At 45.9% G+C, this 24426-nt stretch overlaps 1 protein-coding gene across 2 annotated transcripts; it reads right to left on the reverse strand.

Annotated features, from left to right (window-relative positions):
- Positions 1-190: 190 nt before the first annotated feature.
- Positions 191-23876, reverse strand: DHX33 (DEAH-box helicase 33). Of its 2 annotated transcripts, none has more exons than XM_079904716.1 (12): positions 23477-23876; positions 20831-20991; positions 19716-19943; positions 19401-19571; positions 16102-16287; positions 15244-15355; positions 13929-14088; positions 13682-13770; positions 10429-10556; positions 9842-10045; positions 8108-8194; positions 191-2685 (listed from the first exon to the last, which is right to left on the reverse strand). In XM_079904716.1, exons 1-12 carry the CDS (start codon positions 23760-23762, stop codon positions 2377-2379), a joined length of 2121 nt encoding a protein of 706 aa, XP_079760842.1. In that variant the 5' UTR covers positions 23763-23876; the 3' UTR covers positions 191-2376. The 2 variants fall into 2 exon arrangements, with proteins under 2 accessions (XP_079760842.1, XP_079760843.1); XM_079904717.1 differs by lacking the exon at positions 23477-23876 and adding an exon at positions 22858-23443.
- Positions 23877-24426: the final 550 nt, after the last annotated feature.

The following is a 24426-nucleotide window of genomic DNA, read 5'->3' on the forward strand; positions in this document are numbered from 1 at the left end:
AGCTTACATTAAATTTAGGTTAAGAACTAATGTTCCTACCTTACCAGGACACATACGATATATAAGGTAGCAAGAAAGTAAGTCTTCCCAAATCAAGTGGCAAAGATATACTTAATATATTCTAAACAGCATTCTGTGAATAAGGGAAAGGAGACCCAAGAAAGAAGCCTCACACATGTACAAGATTCACTTTTAATGGACTTGATAGTCATGTGCAAATCTGAGCATTATATACAAGAGCCAGTGCTTCTTTAGAGCTATCTCTGTTTGAACAAGAACAGACTCAAAATACAACATAAACCTGAACCAACTAGATTTTTTTTTGCTGCAAGTTATAATATTCTGATCAAATAAAATATAATAAAATTCTTGCTTCCCCACAGGTGCAGTGTTTCCTTCTATGCACAAGGAATGGTATCTTAGATGCCTGGCCACAGTTCTAAGCATTTCTTCACAGCTGGATTAAATGGATTTATGCATCACAGTACATAATCCGTCTTATCCACAGAGCAAAAACCTGTCTCCATTCTGGCATCTCTTTACCAAAGGTTTTTACCAAGAACTGGGTGTTGGCAGTTCTTAGATCTATGTTGCTCTGGGGGTTTCACACTCCATGATTACTAGAAGCAGAAGACAAACATCTGAGGCATGTGATCTGCTTGGAGTGCATCTATTTACATGAAGCTGCTCAAGGGAGCTAGTGATTCACCTAGATATGGATTTCACAGGTTGGAAAAAAGGTGGCACACCACTGGAGATTGTAGGATTGAAAAGAGTAGCTCAAGGTTAGATTGCAACATCACTGTGAAACATTTAACTTCCTTAAGAAAGTTTAAAGTGTACTTATCTATCCCCTGCAGCTCAATGTAAACAACCATGTATTTCTTTGTAGTAATATGGAGAGTCAGACCGGCTTTTCCAATCTGATTTAATCCCTGAGCAGCTATGTTAAAAGTTAACTTTTTAAAAAGCCCAATAAAAAACTACTGTATGAAAATTCTACCAGAATGTTAGTGACAAACATATTTCTGTACAGAAACATAGACGCTATTTACCCCTTATTCCTGCTCAGAAAAAATATACATTTCCTGAAACGGTTCAGGTACTTGAGCTGGACATAAATGATTAAAAGCTAAATTTTCCTTGCCCCAGAGAATACCTCTATATAATTTGCTGAGGAACATAATAAATTACCCCACTCCCCATTTTTTACCAGCATGATGAACGTTTTATTAAAAATACAATATTTTCTTTTACCAATACCTTTTGAACATTTTATTAAAAATTGTATTTTCTTTTACCAATACCTTTTGAACCCTAAACATCCTAGGCCTCTATTAAGTAAAGGAATAACCAAAATACTGCACATGTGTGTTCTGACCAATTAAGCACAATAAAAGGGCTAAATCTTGGCGTCTTCTAGGGCATAGCATTCTCTGGGGAAAGATTATTTGCTTTTGATAATTAAATAGCTAAGAAGGACTTTTGGTGTCTTTTCCCTCCTCAAAATATGAAAACAGGAAGAGACTGTGGAGACCCTCTAATCCCCTCTGACAAATATGGAAAATGAGGGCTAGAGAGGGGCGAGTGGCAAAGCCAGGCTGTCCCCAGGTCCCTAAGAAGGAAAAAATGATCATAGGAAATAAATAAGATAAAAGAACATAAACACTAGATGAGGTGATGGATGAGCCAAAGCTGCCTGTGTTCTCACCTCCGCCCACCGCAGGGCCAGAGGAGAAATGCCGTAAGCTCAGCTCAGAGACGCACCTTAGGCTCAAGTGTTTACGGCCCCAAAGCACCTCCCTCCTGAAACCGAAGTTAATCTCTTGTGTTTTCTGTTATAAAGTCCGTATGCAGATAGAAGTTAAAATAGATCCAAGGTCAACAGCTCTGTGAGATCTGGTGGGCCCCTTTCCAGATGACCCCCCTCACTCTTGGGAACTCAGCGGGGTTTGTTGTACCTGCTTCACATCATGTAGAAAAGCAGTAACAGCAACCGAGCTCCACGGCTCACGATCCACGGCGTGTTTATCGTGGGCAGGCACAGTTCTGGGTACTTTCCTTCCATTTGCTCTAAACCTCATGACCCCAACCCTGTAAGTATTATTATTATCACCCCCACTTGGCAGATAGGGAAACTGAGGCTCAGAAGTTAACTAAGTCACCCAAAGTCACCCAGCAAGAACTGAAAGCATCATTTTGAAGTCTCCAAGGTCGCTGCATGTCTGTGTGGTTCAGTTTGAGGAGTTTAGACAAAGATGCTTTCAAGCTCCCAGAGGCCGGGCATAATCCGCCCGATACGACCGCGGCTCTCTGGGTGCCAGCCTGAGAGTCCACGGCGAGGCCAGCTGCGGCCCAGCTTCCGCCCCGGGCGGCTCAGTTCCTGGAGGCCCTCAGCTTCCTCCTGAAGAAGTCGGGGGCAGCCTCGTACAGCCACTCGGCGTCCACCACACAAAGGTCGCGCATGTAGCACTTGTTGGTGAAGAGCAGCTCCGTGTATACGACGCAGGCCGGCTTGCAGTGGAAGAGGACGGACGAGGGGTGGATGGCCACGGGCTGGTGGGTGTCCGTGGTGGCATAGGACCCGTCGGGCTGCAGCTCGGCGGTGCTCATGAAGAGGCTGTGCGCCAGGCAGCGGCGGACGCTCTCTGTGTCCCCTCGCGACGACAGGATCGGCATGGACATCTGGTTCGGGAGGAAGCGAGACATGGAGAAGACCCCAGACGTGAGTACTGTGCCACCACCCGTGGTGGATGGAGCCACGTGCCCCCAGCGCAGTCCAGGGTGCAGGGCCCACGGTGGAGGCTGACACCCGGGTGGCTGCCTGCAACACCTGAGATCAGTGCTGCTGGAGGAGCACCACGTCTACTGTCAACAGAAAATGAGGGAACTCACGCAGCCAAGGGATGGTGTGGCAGGAGAGCTGTTCAAGTACAAGAAGGGTTCGAAAATGGTATAATGCAGAACACAGCACGCTACTATGAGAAGAAGTCACTCTAGTGCTAACAATGGGCCGCTGGCATCAGGCACAGGTCTGGGTAAGGATGACAACTGTCCCCTAGGGACGTGCGGATGGTCCGCGACGCGGGCTGTCTCCAAAGACGCCTTACACACGAAGACAGTCACCACAGAGTTGCTCACAGCAGCAAAAGGTAGACACTCTCTCAGTGCTCAACACAGGAGAACGCGAACACAGACAAGCCCACCTTTGAGGTAAAATGTGGCGCGTCATAGCCATTGAATATATAAACATTATGTCCTCTAAGAGGGAACATAAGCTCGTAGGAAACTTGTTGGTTGATGATTTGGCAATGTCTATGAAAATCTAAACTCCCCACCTATAAGTTCATTCTATGTGTACCAGAGCACAGACATTTATGTAGGAAGGTGATGATTACAGCACAACCTAAATCATCACCATTAGGGGCTTGGCTAAATAAACTGTAGTGAATACAGTGAAATGCTATGAAGTCACTAAAAAGAACGAGATAGACATATGCAGGCACTGCAAGACAGCCTAGACACAAAGTATTCAAGAAGTACTCCAAGTGGAAAAAAACAAATTGCAAAACAAAGTGTTATACATTTTGTTTTAAAAAGAAAATTTTATCATGGTGTATGATCCTTTTAATGTGTTGTTGGATTCTGTTTGTTAGTATTTTGTTCAGGATTTTTGCATCTATGTTCATCAGTGATATTGGATTATAATTTTCTTTTTTTGTGGTATCTTTTTCTGGTTTTGGTATCAGGGTGATGGTGGCTTCGTAGAATGAATTTGGGAGTGTTTCTCCCTCTGCAATTTTTTGGAAGAGTTTGAGAAGGATTGGTGTTAGCTCTTCTCTAAATGTTCGATAGAATTCACCTGTGAAGCCATCTGGTCCTGAACTTTTGTTTGTTGGAAGAGTTTTAATTACACTTTCAATTGGCATATAGTAATCCTTTGCATTTCTGTGGTGTCAGTTGTGATTTCTCCTTATTCATTTCTAATTCTATTGATTTGTGTCCTCTCCCTTTTTTTCTTGATGAATCTGGCTAAGGGTTTATCAATTTTGTTTATCTACTCAAAGAACCAGCTTTTAGTTTTATTGATCTTTGCTACTGTTTTCTTCATTTTTTTTCTTTACGGTACGTGGGCCTCTCACTGTTGTGGCCTCTCCCATTGCGGAGCACAGGCTCTGGACGCGCAGGCTCAGCAGCCATGCCTCACGGGCCCAGCCGCTCCGCGGTATGTGGAATCTTCCCAGACCGGGGCACGAACCCGTGTCCCCTGCATCGGCAGGCGGACTCTCAACCACTGCGCCACCAGGGAAGCCCTGTTTTCTTCATTTTTATTTCATTTATTTCCCCTCTGATTGTAATGATTTCTTTCCTTCTACTGACTTTGGGTTTTCTTTGTTCTCCTTTCTCTAGTTGTTTTAAGTGTAGGGTTAGATTGTTTATTTGAGATTTTTCTTGTTTCTTGAGGTGAGATTGAATTGCTATAAACTTCCCTCTTAGAAGTGCTTTTGCTTCATCCCATAGGATTCTTCACTATATGCAAATCAATCAATGTGATACACCACGTTAACAAATTAAGGAATAAAAACCATATGATCATCTCAATAGACACAGAAAAAGCTTTTGACAAAATTCAACACCTGTTTATGACAAAAACTCTCCAGAAAATGGACATAGAGGGAACCTACCTCAACATAATAAAGGCTATATATAGGACAAACCCACAGCAAGCATCATACTCAATGGTGAAAAACTGAAAGCATTTCCACTAAGATCAGCAACAAGACAAGGATGTCCACTCTTATTCAACATAGTTTTGGAAGCCCTAGCCATGGCAATCAGGGAAGAAAAAGAAATAAAAGGAATACAAATTGGAAAAGAAGAAGTAAAACTGTCACTGTTTGCAGATAGATGACATGATACTATACATAGAAAATCCTAAAGATGCTACCAGAAAACTACAACTAATCAATGAATTTGGTAAGGTTGCAAGATGCAAAATTAATGCACTGAAATCTCTGGCATTCCTATACACTAACAACAAAAAATCAGAGAGAGAAATTAAGGAAACAATCCCATTTACCATTGCAACAAAAAGAATAAAATACCCAGGAATAAACCTGCCTAAGGAGGGGAAAGACTTGTACTCAGAAAACTATAAAACACTGATGAAAGAAATCAAAGATGACATAAAACAGATGGAGAAATATACCATGTTCTTGGACTGGAGGAACAAATATCGTGAAAATGACTATACTACCCAAAGCAATCTACATATTCAATGCAATCCCTATTGAACTACCAATGGCATTCTTCACAGAATTAGAACAAAAAATTTACAATTCGAATGGAAACACAAAAGACCCTGAATAGCCAAAGCAATCTTGAGAAAGAAAAATGGAGCTGGAGGAATCAGGCTCCCTGACTTCAAACTATATCACAAAGCTACAGTAATTAAGACCGTATGGTACTGGCACAGAAACAGAAATATATATCAATGGAACAGGATAGAAAGCCCAGAGATAAAATCACGCACATATGGTCACCTAATTTAAGACAAAGGAGGCAAGAACATAAAATGGAGAAAAGATGGCCTCTTCAATAGGTGGTGCTGGGAAAACTGGATAGCTACATGTAAAAGAATGAAATTAGAACACTCCCTAACACCATACACAAAAATAAACTCCAAGTGGAAAAGACCTAAATGTAATATCAGACACTATAAAACTCTTAGAGGAAAAGATAGGAAAAACACTCTTTGACATAAATCACAGCAAGATCTTTTTTGATGTACCTCCTAGAGTAACGGAAATAAAAACAAAAATAAACAAATGGGACTTAATTAAACATAGAAGTTTTTGCACAGCAAAGGAAACCATAAACAAGACAAAAAGACAACCCTCAGAATGGGAGAAAATATTTTCAAATGAAACAACAAAGGATTAATCTCCAAAATATACGAACAGCTCATGGAGCTCAATATCAAAAAACCAAACAATCCAATTAAAAAATGGGCAGAAGGACTTCCCTGGTGGCTCAGTGGTAAAGAATCCACCTGCCAATGCAGGGGATATGGGTGCGAGCCCTGGTCCGGGAAGATCCCACATGCAGTGGAGCAACTAAGCCCTTGCGCCACAACTACTGAGCCTGAGCTCTAGAGCCTGCATTCCACAACTACTGAGCCCACGCGCCTAGAGCCTGTGCTCTGCAACAAAGACAAGCCACCGCAATGAGAAGCCTGCACACCGCAATGAAGAGTAGCCCCCGCTCGCAGCAACTAGAGAAAGCCCGCACGCAGCAACGAAGACTCAATGCAGCCAAAAATAAATAAATAGATAAATTAAAAAAAAAAAAGGGCAGAAGACCTAAATGGACATTTCACCAAGGAAGACATACAGATGGCCAAGAGACACATGAAAAGACGCTCAACATCACTAATTATTAGAGAAATGCAAATCAAAACTACAATGAGGTTATCACCTCACACCGGTTAGAATGGCCATTATCAAAAAATCTAGAAACAATAAATGCTGGAGAGGGTGTGGTGAAAAGGGAACCCTTCTGCACTGTTGGTGGGAATGTAAATTGATGCAACCACTATGGAAAACAGTATGGAGTTTCCTTAAAAAACTAAAAATAGAACTACCATATGACCCAGCAATCCCACTACTGGGCATATACCCTGAGAAAACCATAATTCAAAAAGAGACATGTACCACAATGTTCATTGCTGCACTATTTACAATAGCCAGGACACAGAACCAACCTAAATGTCCATCGACAGATGAATGGATAAGAAGATGTGGTATGATATATACAATGGAATATTACTCAGCTATAAAAGAAATGAAATTGAGTTATTTGTAGTGAGATGGATGGACCTAGAGTCTGTCATACAGAGTGAAGTAAGTCAGAAAGAGAAAAACAAATACTGTATGCTAACATTTATATATGGAATCTAAAAAAAATGGTACTGATGAACCTAGCTGCAGGGCAGGAATAAAGATGTAGACCTAGAGAATGGACTTGAGGACACGGGGTGGGAGGGGGAAGCTGGGGTGATTTAGAGTAGCATCGACATATTTACACTACCAGATGTAAAACAGACAGCTAGTGGGAAGCAGCAGAATAGCACAGGGAGATCACCTTGGTGCTTTGCAATGACCTAGAGGGGTGGGATAGAGAGGATGGGAGGAAGGCTCAAGAGGGAGAGGATATGGGGCTATATGTATGCATATGACTGATCCACTTTGGTGTACAACAGAAACTAACACAGTATTGTGAAGCAATTATACGCCAATAAAAATCTATTAAAATAAAGAAAAAAAAGAAAATTTTATATATGTATCCATGTATATGTGTATACCCACACATATATAAAAACGTAAATACACAGGAAAAAATTCTAGAAGGATCTACACCAGACTATTATTTATCTTTGCAGGGGCAGGATTAAGGAGACTTTTACACTTTCTGCATTATATATCACTATTTTCTGCACTGTATCAATCTGTAACAATTATGCACGGTTTTTGTAATCTGAATAAAAATAACAAAGATATTTCCACTAAAAAAACAAACCTTAAGAAGAATTCTAATAACATTGGAAAACACTTTTAAAGTTTATAAAAGCTGAATATAAATTATACATACAATGTAACTAATGATGTAAAAAATTCATTTAAAAATAGGGCTATGGGCTTCCCTGGTGGCGCAGTGGTTGAGAGTCCGCCTGCCGATGCAGGGGACACGGGTTCGTGCCCCGGTCCGGGAAGATCCCACATGCCACATGCCCGTGAGCCATGGCCGCTGAGCCTGCGTGTCCGGAGCCTGTGCTCCACAACGGGAGAGGCCACAGCAGTGAGAGGCCCGCGTACCACCAAAAAATAAATAAATAAAAAAATAAAATAAAATAAAAACAGGGCTATAAAAAAACAGACCAAACTGGGGAGAGGTGGAGCTGTGGGTAAGTTTTACTTTCTTCCTTATTTAAAAATTTTCCTACAATGAGAGGGTTTTTTTGCAATCACTTGCAATAAGCAACCTGAAATTTTTCACCTAGAAAAAAGTGACAGCATAGCCCCCAAGTGAACACCAGGAGGAAGAATACCTTTAGGCAGATATCCCTCAGCTGTGATCTGACTTCAGCTACCAGCATCATATTCTTGCTGTGGACAAAATTCTCTTTGCACCAATCCTGAATAGGAGAAAAAAGAGATATCACAGTTCTCTCATTTCTATAAAGAAAATAACATAGCACAATTTTTATTTTTAATTAAAAAAAAATTTTGGGCCGCACCACACGTTATGCGGGATCTTAGCTCCCCAACCAGGAATCAAACCCGTGCCCCCTGCAGTGGAAGCACGGAGTCTTAACCGCTGGACTGCCAGGGAAGTCCCAGCATAATTTTTAGAACACTGTTCTAATTCAGACGGAAAACTTCAGTTGCCAAAAATAAATACAGGAAAATATCTTTATAGCAAAAAGCATGAACCATAAAGGAAAACAGTAAAAATGTAAACTAAAGTAGAACCAAAAAATTCCATAGGTAAGTCACGATGAAAAAAGCTAATGACTGGGATATCTGCATCACTACACCCAGTAAAGAATGATTACCTCCAGAATATATTAAAAAATAAATAAATAAACTCCTACAAATCAGTGAGAAAATGACCAGTACTCCAGTAGAAAAAGGACATGGATGGACCACTCACAGAAGATTAACTACAAATGACAATAAACTTAAGCAAAGGTTCTCGGTGTCCTGAGGAATCAAGGCAGTGCAGTTTCAAATAACTGAGATAGTACTTCATATCCCTCAACGTGGCAAAAATGAAAAGTCATTTCAACTAAGAGCTGGAGAGGCTGGTGGAAATCGAAACTCCTCTGCACTACTCCGGGGAGGATAAAGAGGTGCTGACAGCTCTGTGGACGCACATGCCAGCTGGGAAAGCTTGATGCAGCTGCCCGAAGACCGGCAGGTCCACTCCTGGGTATCAACCCCAGAGCAACTCTCCCCCTTGTGCACAAGAGACCAGGACGGGATGGGCACTGCAGGTGAGGAGACGGAAACAAGTTGCAAAAAGGTAGCATGAAGAAGCATTTACAGCATACGACGCCTGCGCATACAAAGTGAAAGCACTTTGCTGCCCACCAGGACCCAGACAGACTTGACTGGGGTTACAGAAGGGAGGAAGGACTGCAAAAGGGGCAGCTCAGGGCTCTTGTTGTGTCCAGATCATTTTATTTCCTTAAAAATAAGTTGAGGCAAATACAGCAAAATGTTTATAACTACCAAAACTGGGTGGTGGCTATTTTTTTTGCATTAAAGTACAGATAAAGCATGCATGCTATATATAGCACAATTACTGATATATATATATATTTTTTTTTGGTGGGCCGTGCCACCCGGCTTGCGGGATCTCAGTTCCCTGACCAAGGATTGAACCTGGGCCATGGCAGTGAGCCCGGAATCCTAACCACTGGGCCACCAGGGAACTCCCTACAATGACTGATTTTATTCTATTTTATTTTACTGATAAGTGAAAGAAAATACAGCCATTTTCCATCTTGGTCCAGGGAACTGAAATACAAGCAAAATCTGCTATGAAGGAAGTTAGGGGCAGGTGGGGAAACAAATCATTTTGTAGCTAAGAAACTGGGTCAACAAATACTTAACGAACTGGCCAACGTTAGGTATGAGTTAAACATAAGTAGAGGGAAAGACGGGAATCATGCCTTCCCTGGTAACCTCCCTGCGCGCAGACATTTCTGAAATGACATCTGCCATTCACAGGCCCAAAAGGAGGCATCGTTTGAGAAGGGGAAAGAGACAAGGCCTACCTTGTTTCCGCCTGTGTTCTTGAAGGCCCGGTAGATGTTAAGCAGGGTGATGTGATCGCCCTCGCTGGCTATGAACTTCTTCCGCACAGCCTGCACTTCATCCCGCCGGGAGGGGGGGTTGTAGAGAACGCTGTCCACTGACAGCAGGGAGATGATGGTCAGTATCTCCTCCGTGCAGTGGAATTTGGGGGACAGGAGGATGGTCTGCAAATCACAATTAAAAACTGTGTAAGCCTAGTTTTCTCCTGGCTTCTGAATAAAGTATTTCCATACATTGCTTTTGCAGCTTCCCTTGTAAGCCTTAAGGGGCAGGTGTTTCTAAAACCATGACTACGTATGTTATTCTACTTTCTGTAAAACAGAGGGCTGCCTTCCCCGCATGATTCCATGTGGGTAGGGCTCATGACTTAATATGGCTTGAATCCCACACTGAGCGTAAGTCAGAGTTAGGCGTTAATAAGTAGGCGTTAATAATTATTTAAGAGAAAAAGTGAAGATTAATCTAGAAGCACTGGGTTAAGGAGTCTCCTTTGGGATGGCTGACCCGTAACACACAGAAAGGGGACTGAGGAGAGGATATCATTTACTTTGGCAAATTTGGGTTCTAACGGGAAAGCCGCCATCTTTCTTCCTATTGGAGTCAGGGTGAGCTGGCCGTCCTTGTTTTCAAGGGCACCCAACAGCTCCAGCTGGGCGATGGCTGCCTGAACGTGATCTAAAGAAAGACATAAAAAGGAGTCGAACATTCAGAACAGGACGAAGCTGGAGCTAGTTCCTTACTTCAGGGCACTTCTGAGAAGCCTACGTCAAACCACAGCAAAGACCACAGCCATACTGTCCCCATGAGATGCTTTTCAAAGCTGTTAAGCACAACATTGTCTTCAGCTCAACTCTCTTTAAATAGTGGCCTGCAATTTGGCAATATGTGTGTAAATCTGAAACCCAGCAAAGTTACACTTATGAATTTCACCCCCAGATACACTCGGACATCGTACAGGGACCTGCATCTCCAGACGCACACACACAGCAATGGAAATACCAGGTGCCTCAGAGGCCCCTGGTGAGAAGGACACTATTTACTATATTATTCTTTTTAAATCTGAACCATGAAAATGCATTGCCTATTAAAGAATAAAGATGCAATTCTAAGAATGTAATAAATATCTACACAGAGAGAAAATGATCTGTAAAATACATTAAGTGAAAAAAGCAATGTACCACACACCTATGGTCAACTTAATCTATGACAAAGGAGGCAAGGATATACAATGGAGAAGACAGTCTCTTCAATAAGTGTGCTGGGAAAACTGGACAGCTACATGTAAAAGAATGAAATTAGAACACTCCCTAACACCATACACAAAAATAAACTCAAAATGGATTAAAGACCTAAATGTAAGACCAGACATTATAAAACTCTTAGAGGAAAACATAGGAAGAACACTCTTTGACATAAATCACAGAAAGATCTTTTTTGACCCACCTCCTAAAGTAATGGAAATAAAACCAAAAATAAACAAATGGGACACTTAAAAGCTTTTGTACAGCAAAGGAAACTATAAACAAGACGAAAAGACAACCCTCAGAATGGGAGCAACTATTTGCAAATGAAACAACGGACAAAGGATTAATCTCTAAAATATATAAACAGCTCAAGCAGCTCAATATTAAAAAAACAAACAATCTAATAAAAAAATGGGCAGAAGAACTAAATAGACATTTCTCCAAAGAAGACATACAGATGGCCAAGAGGCACATGAAAAGCTGCTCAACATCGCTAATTATTAGAGAAATGCAAATCAAAAATACAATGAGGTATCACCTCACACCAGTTAGAATGGGCATCATCAGAAAATCTACAAACAACAAATGCTGGAGAGGGTGTGGAGAAAAGGGAACCCTCTTGTACTGTTGGTGGGAATGTAAATTGATACAGACACTATGGAGAACAGAATCCAGGTTCCTTAAAAAACTAAAAATAGAACTACCATATGACCCAGCAATCCCACTACTGGGCATATACCCTGAGAAGACCATAATTCAAAAAGACACATGCACCCCAATGTTCATTGCAGTACTATTTACAATAGCCAGGACATGGAAGCAACTTAAATGCCCACGCCAGACGAATGGATACAGAAGATGTGGTACATATATACAATGGAATATTACTCAGCCATAAAAAGGAATGAAATTGGGTCATTTGCAGAGACGTGGATGGACCTAGAGACTGTCATACAGAGCGAAGTAAGTCAGAAAGAGAAAAACAAATATCGTATATTAACGCATATATGTGGAATGTAGAAAAATGGTACAGATGAACAGGTTTGCAGGGCAGAAATAGAGACACAGATGTAGAGGACAAACACATGGACACCAAGGGGGGAAAGTGGCAGGGGATAGTGGTGGTGGGACAAAAAAAAAAAAAAAAGAAAAAGCAATGTGCCAATGTCTATCGGTAGAAGGATAAATGCATTTTGGTTTATTCATAGACTAGAACAATATTTAGTAATGAAAATGCATCAGACATAAACCTTATAAAACATGATGAACGAAAAGGGAAGGTCACTGGGAAATCGAGGCATAAACATGCCAACCGAAACAATGCACGTGCATGGAATAAAATATTCAAGAAAAGCGAGGGATTCACGGACAAAACCTGGGAGGTGGTTAACTTGAGGTGGGGAGTGTGGCAGCCTCCGGAGGCTTTGCAGCCCTGGTAACGGATGCACAGGTGTGGCTTCGGTATTTCCACCTGACAGGAATGTGCCTCGTTTGTATGTAGAGATTTAGCAAGAAAAAGAAAAAAAAAGTGTAGAACAGTGCACAATGTGTGTTGCTATTTGTGTTTTAAAAAGAGACTATATGGAATTCCCTGGCGGTCCAGTGGTTAGGACTACATGCTCTCACTGCGGAGGGCCGGGGTTCGATCCCCAGTCAGGGAAATAAGATTCCGCAAGCTGTACAGCCAAAAAAAAAAAAAAAGCAAAGTTGATCTCAGTCTTGAAGGCTGGTGCCTTTGCTCTTGGCCTGTTTCTGGAAGAAGTGCTGGAAAGGTGCGTGAATGGCCCATAAGTGCTGTTGCACCTGGGGCTGGAGACACCCAATCACAACCCTTTCTGCAGGCACCCCAGTCTGGGAGGAGGATGGAATATACGTGCCCAAGGACTGATGAAATAAAATTCATATGATAAATAAATAAAAGACTATATGTACTTGCAAAGATTTTCTCTAGAAGACACTGGGAAATGTTCACAGCGGTTGCTGTAGAGGAGGGAAACTGACATCACAGAGGGGCCCTGTATACCCATCGACTGTTTACTTTTTTAACCAGTTGCGCTTCTTTACTTAAAAAAAAGGAGAGAGAGGAAAAAAAAGAAAATGGTATATGTTGAAGAGATGCCAAGTACTAAGCTACCATCATTAAAACTCCCCATTATTTTTTTTTCCAACATGGAGAGATTATCAGTGAAGGGCAGGGGCCCATCAAATTCCGGTCAAGAGCAAAGAAACTTAATCTTTTCAGTGCTTTTGCTGGCAAAAGTACGATTTTGTTAGGTTTGCAGTATCCTGTGGACCCCCTCGACCACCTTCACTGGTTCCTGTGGTCTCGGAACCCGCCCGTGATGCCTACATGAAGCCGCCGATTGTGCACCGCGATGGTGCTGACGGCACCGCATCTTTCCTTTAATGATTTGAGTTTCTTCTCTGGGAGTTAAGGTTGTTATCCACCAAATTATACTAAACAAAAGGAGACCGCTGGAGGACCTGGTTGGTTTTTTTTGGAGTCCACTGGTTGTTTTTGTCCATTTTGTACACCTTCCCAAAGACCCCACCTACCTGGAGATGGTTTGGACATGAAGTCAAAGGTGAGCACGTTTGGGACTTTCATTGCGAGGAGCTGCAGCATCACGCTCGCCAGGTTACACCTGCAAGTGTGAGAGACGCAGGTGGTTCACGCAGGTGTTCCTGACCCCCCAGCCGGCGAGGCAAGAGCCGCCCACCAAGGAGAGTCAGTTGGAGGATACGGGCCACAGGGACAGAAGCCTCAGGACAAAGGGCAGGTGTGGGAGCCCCTTGGGCCTGCCTTTGGATCTCTGGCACTGTCATCTTCTCAAACTTCTCAAACTCATCCTCCGTGTAGAGCCGGTAACAGATACCACTGTCCTCTCTGCCAGCCCGTCCTGTGCGTTGCCAGGCCTGAGTCTTTGACACCCGCTGCACAGCTAACACCTCCAGGCCACTGTCTGGTGGGAGAATGGCCCGTGTTAGTGCTTTGCTCGTCACATGAACAAACTCTGCAGCGTGGGCAATGAGAGGCACTGCTCAGACCGCCGGGGACCCTCTCTGTGACACACGGGGACCCTCTCTGTGACACACGAGTCCAGAAGAGCTCCAGCCTGCGTCAGAAAGCACGAAACCAGACCGGTCTGTGGTGAAGCAAGGCCTTTGCTGTGAACACCGTGTGAAACCTGTGACTAAAACATCAGAAGGACCTCGTGCTTGGGGCAGGGACCCAGGAGAGTAGATCTCAGAGGCCTTGGCTTCGATCACAGGTGACCACAACCCCGTTTGCCCAGGACTGAGGGAGTCTCCCAGGACTTGGGACTCTCGGTGCTAAAACTGAGACAGTTTCCAGCAAACCAGGATGGTTGGTCCCACATCAAACGATGACCCCAAAATGAAATGCCTCCAGTCCCCTGTGTGTTGCATCCTCCCTCCTGCCCTATTATAAAAGAGAGACAATGTAATGCTGTTACGCCTAGGAGTGAATAAGACCGATTTTCTTATAAAGGTGTATTTTGTGCCAGGCACTAGAGAACCAAGCCCTTTCACATACGTGGTCCCCAGAGACACACATGAATGACAGCACCCTTGAAGGCTTAGCAGTGCATTTCAATTAAACGTTCGGGAGCCATAATTTCAGCTGCCTCAAATCCTCTGTGGAGTAAAGCAAGGTAGAAAACAGACCTGAATAAAAATGACTTCAAGCAAGCTGCCCACTGCACACACTCAGGAAACAGCTAGTGCCTCGCCCCAGCCTGGGGGGGTCTGCTTCCTTCCTGGGAGACTGGAGGTCAAACCAGCCTAGCTCAGATGTCATTTCCGAGGAAGCCTCTGATGTGGTATCAGGCTGTCCCTGGCCTGAGAGCCAGCATCCTCGCCTACCTTCTGACGGGGTTGCATGCCCTCTGCCCAGGTCCCTGACCATCTGTCCCCAGGTGTGCCACTTCTGGGCTCTTCTTTCCTGCCTCACGTGCCTTTCTGGCCCTGACTGCTGGACTGTGGTGCTGCCGCCCGAATCTCAGGTAGTTACGGACATGAGACAATCATCTGGGGGAAACTGGGACACAGGCTGCTCACTACACAGAGAAGAGACATCAGGAGCTACAAATTCTCACCGGGGTTATACTTCTTTGCTTTAACCATGCCCGTGTCAACTACATATTTTATTCCTGTAATGGTTATGGAGGTTTCAGCGATGTTGGTTGAAATGATCACTTTGCGACAGCCCTAAAAGGAGGAAGAAAACCAAAGAGCCATATGACACACATATGATTCAGAAGTTTTAAAACACATTCCTCACCGTGAATTGTCACAACTCACTCATGAGCAAGAAGAGATGACTTTTTTATTATGACAGTCATTAATATTGATGGCTGGTCACTAAATTGGGCGGGGCGGGGCGGGGCGGGGTGGGGTGTGGGGAATGCTTCAGCCTTAAAAGTTTATTTTGAGGCAATGAGATGTGGTGGGAGAGGCACAAGATTCAGAAGCAGGTAGATGTGGGCTGGAGTCCTGGCCCTGCCAGCTACCTCCTGTGCCCCTTGCGCAACCGTCACTTCACCCCTTGGGGCCTCGGAACTGGGATGGTGGCCCACCTTGCGGTTCTCGAGAGGATGAGAGACAGTATGTGTCAAGTGCTGGCCCAGTGCCTGGCACAGCATGGGCACCCGAGGGACGTACTGTGGACACAGGCTCTGTTACGGGGGACCTTGGAAGAGTCACTCACTGAGCCCCTGGCCTCTGCCTTTGCCTCTCCCTCACCCCCGGACAGCTGTCTCCCTGTTCTGACCATGGGAGGGCTGTGTCTGCAGCCCCGCATTACCCTCCTGCGTCTTTCCAGTTCATGTGTGTGGTCCCTGCACATCCCGTCCCACACACCTTATCTGGAGCCTGCTGACAGGAGCACAGGCCCCACTGGTGCATCCGTCTGGGTACCCAGGGATGGGGCTGGGCAGAAGAAGGGGTGCACTCACCTTCGGGGCCCCCTGGAAGACGCGCAGCTGCTGGGCGTAGGGCAGGGAGGCATAGAGAGGAAGGACCAGCATGGAGGGGCAGCCGTCGGGGAGGTGTTTGGCAATGTCCCGGCAGGTCTTGCTCATGGCTTCGATCTCCTCCTGCCCAGTGAGGAACACCAGGATGTCCTGAGAGGAGGGGGCTTCCTACAGAAAAGGCAGAGTGGGATTACTAGGCCTTGACAGGAGCACAGGTTGCACAGAACAATGGTCACGGATGAACTTTCCCAGTTATTTTTCTTAACTCTGGAGACATAAATGAGCCTAAACATTGGTGTCTCCCCTGGGAGAAAACCCACACCGAGAACGCACGGCTGCAACGTACTCGAGTTAGCCAGCTATGTTTAAAAACGAATTAAGGAGATTTTGAAGAAAGATGGCCAGATTGCTTTTGCAGCGAGAACAATGCCATGAAAAGCACAATCAGGCAAGCAAATAAAATCTGCATGACGCTGCCTTCCTTTCATAATCATCTTGAAAGATGGAACTGACAAAAGAGACAACTTGGGGAAATCCTGATCCACGGAAATGGCCGGAAGCACTCATGTTGGAAGAGGAGCCCTAATTGAATGAGGCCATCAAGTGTACTTTCATAAACCCCAAAGCATGCTGAACGTGGACAAGGGATTGAGATCCCAGGCTTAACTGGATCCTTCACCTCACAAAGAGAAGAACATGTAAGTGTTAATTGCACACCCACTGATCCAATCTTTCTTTGACGTCTGTTCAGATACATTAATTTGTAGAGTACTTGTTTGGCAAAATAACTGAAAAATATTTAGTAATTATCTATATGTTGTGCATGTGTATGTGTCTATATATATATATATATATGTCTATGCATGAATACATATATCTATTATCTATGTATTTATACGTGTGCATGTAGTTTTTTAGCCTGGTATTAATAGGACAAATGTTCAGAGGTGCGCACACACAGAAAGGATAAAATCTTTTTTTTTTTTTTGGTGGCGTGGCTTGTAGGATCTTAGTTCCCTGACCAGGGATTGAACCCGGGCCCCAGTAGTAAAAAGCACTGAGTCCTAACTGCCAGGGAATTCCCAGAATAAAATCTACAACAGTCAAAGCTTCATCAAGGGGAGGGCTCATCAAAGCTACCATGTAACCTGAGGGCACTGCAGGCACTATTCATGAAAAATCCTCATCTCAAGTTTGCTTTTAGCAGCTAAACAAGGCACCCTGACCTTCTCCAAATACTATCAAAATGACGGTGAGGGTGTAAGCCCAGGAAGACAGGGTTTCAACCCATTTTTGAAAGATGAAGAGACGGGGCGGGAAGTGAGTGACTTGGCCGGGCAGAGGGAGTCCTGATGGGGGAGCGTACAGACGGGGTGGTAGGAAAGTGGTGCGCCCACTTCCCTGGAGAAGCCACAAAGGCTCGGGCTCAGAGCGAGCCTCGGGGGCTTGTGCCGGCATGAGGACCCAAGTGTCCGCTGGAAGTCTGAGTACAGTGTGGTTGAACCCCCCAGTCCCCTCCTCCACCCGATGCGGCCAGGAGGCTGGGCAGACACGGGGTGCTGTCGTGGGATTCAACACAGGAGGGTGGCAGAGGGAAGAGCCAAGAGGACAGCTGTGCGGAGACCTAGGAGAGCAACCTGTTTGGAGCAGAAAAGCAGCATAAATAAAGGACCCGGGAAAAAGTGGATTGTGTTTCAACACATAAAAAATATTCATGATTGGCATGTGATAGATGTTAGAACCCTTGGGGAAAAATTGGCTGTACGTACATAGAAATCTTGTACGACTGTGTGGAACAAGGAACAAGGCACTGCGATGGTGCACAACGTAGGGTCGTAATATTGTAAAGACTGATATTTGATTTAAAAAGACGTCCTGGGGCTTCCCTGGTGGCGCAGTGGTTAAGAATACGCCTGCTAATGCAGGGAACATGGGTTCAAGCCCCGGTCTGGGAAGATCCCACATGCCACGGAGCAACTAAGCCCGTGCACCACAACTACTGAGCCTGCGCTCTGGAGCCCACGAGCCACAACTACTGAAGCCCGTGCGCCTAGAGCCCGCGCTCCGCAACAAGAGAAGCCACCGCAGTAAGCCCGCGCACTGCAATGAAGAGTAGCCCCCGCTCGCCGCAACTAGAGAAAGCCCGCGTGCAACAACAAAGACCCAACGCAGCCAAAAATAAATAAATTAATTAAAAAAAAAAAAGACATCCTGATATGATCTTTTTTTTTTTTTTTTTTTTTTGCAGTATGCGGGCCTCTCACTGTTGTGGCCTCTCCCGTTGTGGAGCACAGGCTCTGGACGCGCAGGCTCAGCGGCCATGGCTCACGGGCCCAGCCGCTCCGCGGCACGTGGGATCTTCCCGGACCGGAGCACGAACCCACGTCCCCTGCATTGGCAGGCGGACTCTCAACCACTGCGCCACCAAGGAAGCCCCTGATATGATCATTTGAGAGGATGTTTCAGAAACAGGAAAGTAACATCCAAGGGAAACAGTTAAGAAATTGAAGGTGTACCTTCAAGAGCAGGATCTGGGCTAGGAAAGTGAAAGCAGTTCCTGTTTTTTTTTATGAGCTTTTTGGAACTAAGTACTTGACTTTTTAAACTTTAAACTATACACCCATCACTGAGCTTAAAATAAAAATTAGCTTTCAAAAGTTGGCTTCTAGATTTTTTCAGAAACTTAATGGAAAGGTAAAAACAGTCGATATTATACAAATTAAACCAAAAAATGAGATTTAATCACTCGAATTTTTAAGTAAACGTTTAATAAAATGAAAAAAATATTTGAAATGTTCCTCTGTACAGTTTTTTGTTTTTTTTAAGAAAACTCTAAATTGCAACCCATTATTGGTTAATACACCAACTTTTTTTTTTTTTTCAATGAGACAGCAAATACCAGAGGACATCACATGTAGTAAAAGGAGACTGTGTTTCCTAAGACTCACTTCAGTTCTACACATTGTGTCCTGGGTTGCAATATAAAATGTGTGTCTTATTGGGGGTTCCAATCAAAATATGCTTGCAAGCCACTGCTTTAACATATGGACGTTTTCTGGCTCAGCTGAGGAAAGATGCTGGTCAGAGTTGAATTATTTTTTTTAGAGAAAAAAAAAAAAAGACACTGAGAAAAAGGATAAAAATATGGACATGGCAAACGAACTCCATATTCAACTTCAGGACACAGCTCACAGAATGGTTTCGTTCAGCAGCTTTTCTGTTCAAGGCTGAATGCTCGAGGTCAAACAGGCCTTCCCAGGAATCTGCACCCCGGTGCCTACCTGGTGGATCTGGAAGACAGAGACCAGGGCCGCGTGCAGGTAATCGTGCTGGGGCTGCTTGGTGTAGAAAATCTGGATCGGGTGCTGCCGGCCCTCCAGGTAGAGGACGGGGGCTCCGCTGAAATACTGGGAGAACAGGTCCACGTCCATCGTGGCCGACATCACAATCACCTGTGTGTGAGACAGGGGCGGAGGATGGGGACAAGCTTGGACCAGCCTTTTTGTGCCCCTGCTGAGCCCTGAAGGCTGCCGAGGAGGCCCGCGCCCCCCCATGCCCACTGCCCTGGGTCCCTCAGCAGCACAGGCTGCACCTACTTTGAGAGGCAGCTTCCCCAGCTCCTTTCGCCTCTTCTGGGCAGCTTTCACCACCCCAAAGAGCACATCCGTGTGGATAGTCCGTTCATGGGCTTCATCCAAAATGACGCAGCTGTACTTCCGAAGCAGGGAGTCTGAAATGGCCTCGCGCAGAAGCATGCCATCCGTCAGGAACTTGATCTTGGTGTCCTCCGAGGTGACATCGTCGAAGCGCACCGTGTAGCCAACCTGTGTGGAGAGATCACTCATTCACTCAGCAAACGTGTGTTCAGCACCCAGTGTATCCAGCACGGTGCCAGGCACTGGTGCTATCGCAGCGAACAGGACCAACTCCGACCCTGCCCTGCTCCCAAGGCAATGGACACACGCCTTCAACTGCAATGATGATAAACACTACAAAGAATTTAAAACTAGCCTCCTCCTCCCAGCTACTTCATAGTTTCAAGTGAAGCTATGTACACATATGAAAAGATGTCCAAGACGTTTTTAAGTCAAATGGGTAGACACCCACACAAACACGAATAAATCTGGCTTATATACAGTTCTGGACTCATTCTCAATACCCACCTATATACTAGAAAAATGCTTACAAGTTTGTAGAAAGAAATGTAGATAAAAGACTTAGCAGATGTTACCGAAGCCTTGAAAGTGCTCAGGAAGGGCTTCCCTGGTGGCGCAGTGGTTGAGAGTCCACCTGCCGATGCAGGGGACACGGGTTCGTGCCCCGGTCCGGGAAGACCCCACATGCCGCGGAGCGGCTGGACCCGTGAGCCATGGCCGTTGAGCCTGCGTGTCCGGAGCCTGTGCTCCGCAATGGGAGAGGCCACAACAGTGAGAGGCCCGCGTACCGCAAAAAAAAAAAAAAAAAAAGTGCTCAGGAAAAAAACAGCTAATTTATCCAAGTTGCCAACAGATTTTGAAAGCAAAGCAAGTGAGACTGACAGACCCTCTGATCTCTTAGGAACTGGTAAAGAACTCTGAGAGAGGCTGACACAATTGTGGCAAGAAAGAAGCTTGAGATGTATAAGTAGTCTTGTTCAGAAAAATAAAAGTCAGGGGGCCGGGAGTGGGGGTTAGGGGACCAAGAACTGTCAGTAAAGAAGGAAGTTAGGTACCAGCTTCCCGAGTTCGGTTCTCTTCTCGTCTGAGACTCTGGTAGCCAGAGAGATAGCAGCCACTCGGCGAGGCTGGGTCACGGCAATGATGGCCTGGCGGCCAATCCCCCCTTCATACAGGTACTGAGGGATCTGCGTTGTCTTCCCAGAGCCGGTTTCCCCTAGGAAAGAAAAAAGTCTCATTTAAATGCAAATTGACGTGCCCCAGAGCCCACGAGCCACAACTACTGAGCCTGCACGCCACAACTACTGACACCCCCGCGCCTACAGCCCGTGCTCCGCAACAAGAGAAGCCACCGCAATGAGAAGCCCAAGCACCTCAAAGAAGACCCAATGCAGCCTAAAAAAAAAAATGGTCCACATCAAAATTAAAAATGCAAACTGAAACATACTTCACAAAACAGATCAAAGTCAGAAGGAAAAGATAAGAAAATACTCTAAGCTGATAAAGCCACGGGAAAATGTGTACCCACATGTACTGCCAGCAGAGTGTTAATTGGGATTGTTTCTTGGAGGGCCACATTATACTAGGAAAATCTTTAAAATGTTGTACTCTCTGACCCACAATTCCACTTGCAGGAACTGATTCTAAGGAAATAAAGATGTGTATAAAAATACAGCTTCAAAAGAGTTTTAGTCAACTTTGCTCATGACACCCAAAAATTAGAAACAACGTAAGTGGTCAGCAACAGTAACCAGTATAGTAAGAACATACAATGGAATACAAACGTTATATAAAAATGTCCTACTTTTCAAAGGGATAAACGAGATGTAAATGCACTGCCATGAAGAGAGACATCTGCTCCTACACTGCAGCCACAGCTAACTCCTCACCATTCCCCAGCCAGCCGCCTCCTTTCAAACCCTCTGACTTTGCCCACACTGTTATGAAATATCTGCCCCCACGCTGCCTGCGTGACAAACTGTACATGCGTTAGACCTCAAACTCTCCCCCCAGGGGCTGCGCCGCCTCCTCTGTGTTCCTTAGAGCCTTGTTCATCTCGTCCATCACTGATCACCCTACACTGTGTGAAAGCATTTAAATGTTTCTGTCCCCCTCCAATATCAGAGGCCCCTGGGGGGCAGAGATGGCCTGTCCGTCTCTTCCATGTACTTCAGCATCTGCATACAGTAAGCACCCAACCTTATTTTCTACCCTCCTGTGTTCCCTTCCCAGTGCCCAGTCACAACAAAGAACTGTAAACCTGTGCATCCCTCCCCCCACAGCTACCAGTACCCCTCCCTGACCTCACAGAGTCCTACAGTCCCGTGGTTCTTCCATTTTCTCCCCTCTGACTGCTCATCCTTCCTGACCCAGACACAAATCACGGACGAAGAATTTGATTATTCTACGCTCCTCCTGCTGAGTTCATCAGGCAAAACCCAAACCGGGATCAATGTCTCCCTGTCCATCTTTTTTGCTCCTACACCAAGAAACTGAGCGTTGCTATAGTAAACTAACCCAACTGTGCTGACACTGACCTGAGTTTGCCGTGGGGTTAAATGCACCTGAGCACCAGCACCACCGCTGATCCTTGTTCTTGTTTCTGCAGCCCTTCTTTTGTCCCCGTCCTCCCCAAGGACCCTGTAACGCCCATCCTCATCAGAGCTCCCGTGCCTACTTCATAGGAAAGTGAAGTCCTCAAAGGTGATCTCCCGCCACTTCCCCCTGCAAGCTTTTCTGCAGTCACCCCCATTCTTACCTCCTTTCTCCAGCCCCCCCAGCCTCTTGGATATCCAGGCCCGCTCTGCATCTAGCCCTTGTTGCCAAGGGCCCCCGTTCCCCATGCCCTCTGTCTCTGCTCTGTTAGTGCCCGCTTTGCATCTTCAACCTCCTTCTCTACTGAGTTCTTCCCCTGAACCTATGAATATCTGGAAGTTCCTCTAGGTCCCCCTCCTTTTTGTCAAAACAGAAGCCTGCTCCCACTGCCTTCATGCCCTCACCTCCTACCTACTCCTCGGCCCAGTGACAAATCAGCTCCCAGAGCTCTGCCGAAACAGCGCTCAACTCGATCCCCAATTGATACCTCGCATCCAATCCAGTGGGCACTTTTTGGGTCCCCATTTTCATTGTTGCATCTGTTCACTCCCTTCCTCTTACAACTCTGTTCCTTAGGTTATCAGCTCTCCTGGATCTCCTTCACCTCTTTGGAGGCTCATCCTCTCGGTCCTTCAGGAGCTCCTCTTACTTAAACGTTGGGGATCAAAGCCCCTTGTAACTGGTCCCCGGCCCTCAACTCTGCTTCTTAATTCGTGCACCAGAAACTGCTACTTCCGTCAGACCGGACCGTCTCTCGCCTCCACTTTGTCTCTTATGCTGCAGGCTCTCTCCTCTGCGTCCAACGCCTCCCTCCCCGACTGGCTCAGATCCACTCTTCCAAGCTCCCAAAGTTCCCGCTGCGTCCCTCTACCCTTCCGCACAGAAGGCGAGTCTTTGCCGAAGGCGCGAGTCACTCACACCGGCTGTGAGCACCTCCAGAACGGGCTTGTCTGACTCCTCCGAGGCCCCTCTCCTGGCCCCGAACAGAAAAGGCAGTCAGGTTTGTTGTAGAAACGAGTGAAAGGCGGGGAGAAACACCTAAGAAAAGCTGTTCTCGCGGAGCTCGAACGGGGAGAGAGGAAGGACGCGCCGGCGCGGTCACTCACCGAGGAGGACGGCGCTGTCGAGGTTTCGGAGCTGGGCCAACAGCTGCCCCCGCGCCTGGAAGATGGGCAGACTCCGGCGCTGCAGCTCCACGGCCTCACGGTAGGGGCTGACCGAGGGCTGGGCCAGGGGTGGCTGCTGCCTCCGGCCACCTCCGCCGCCGCCGCCGCCGCCCGCGGTCAGCAGCATCACCATTCGCCGCCCGTGAGGGCAGGACCCGCCGCGCCTCAAAGGCCCGGCGCCCGGCCGGAATCTCTTGCCCGGCGGGAAGCCCGCCTCCTCGGGCATGTCGGGAGGGCAACACGACTGGAGGCGCGAAAGCGGGCAGCTCCTGCCGCTCCCGGGAGCCGACAGCTAGCGCGCGCCGCCCCTTCCCGCCACGTGCTGGTGGCTCCCGGCGACGCCGCTGATATCACCGCCACCCGCAGCCTTTAGAAAGGGGACTCCAACTCCCAGCATGCACTGGCAGCGTGATCAGGATTTCATTTCCCGAGGGCGGGGAGAGCAGGGTCCGAGGTACAACCGGAAAAAGGTCCGGAGCGACAACAGTGAAGGACTGGGTGTACGGTTCCGTGGGTCCTTAACTTTGGCTGACAACCATGGTTTTCTTGTCCTGCTAAAAGTATTTCCTTCCAGTAAACACGCGTTTCCTTTTCTCTGCCACAATAATAGTCGCTCTTCAAGGAAAGTATTTCATTTTTTAAAATTAATGAGGTGCACACAAATATTGGTTATTTAATCCTCCAAATAACTGATGTTATATAGTAGATACTGATATCATCCCCAATTTACAGATGAAGAAACTGAGCCTCTGAGATGAGTCATTCAGATGTCACAAAATCTGAATGTTGAGAAGGATACTGGTGATCATCTTGTGTCACAGAAAAAGAAAGATATATATTCTATGACAATCATACATTCTCCTCAGAAAGTTGCTATCCCAAAGGACATG

The sequence above is a fragment of the Stenella coeruleoalba genome (assembly GCF_951394435.1).
Source record: "Stenella coeruleoalba genome assembly, chromosome: 19".
NCBI lineage: Eukaryota > Metazoa > Chordata > Mammalia > Artiodactyla > Delphinidae > Stenella > Stenella coeruleoalba.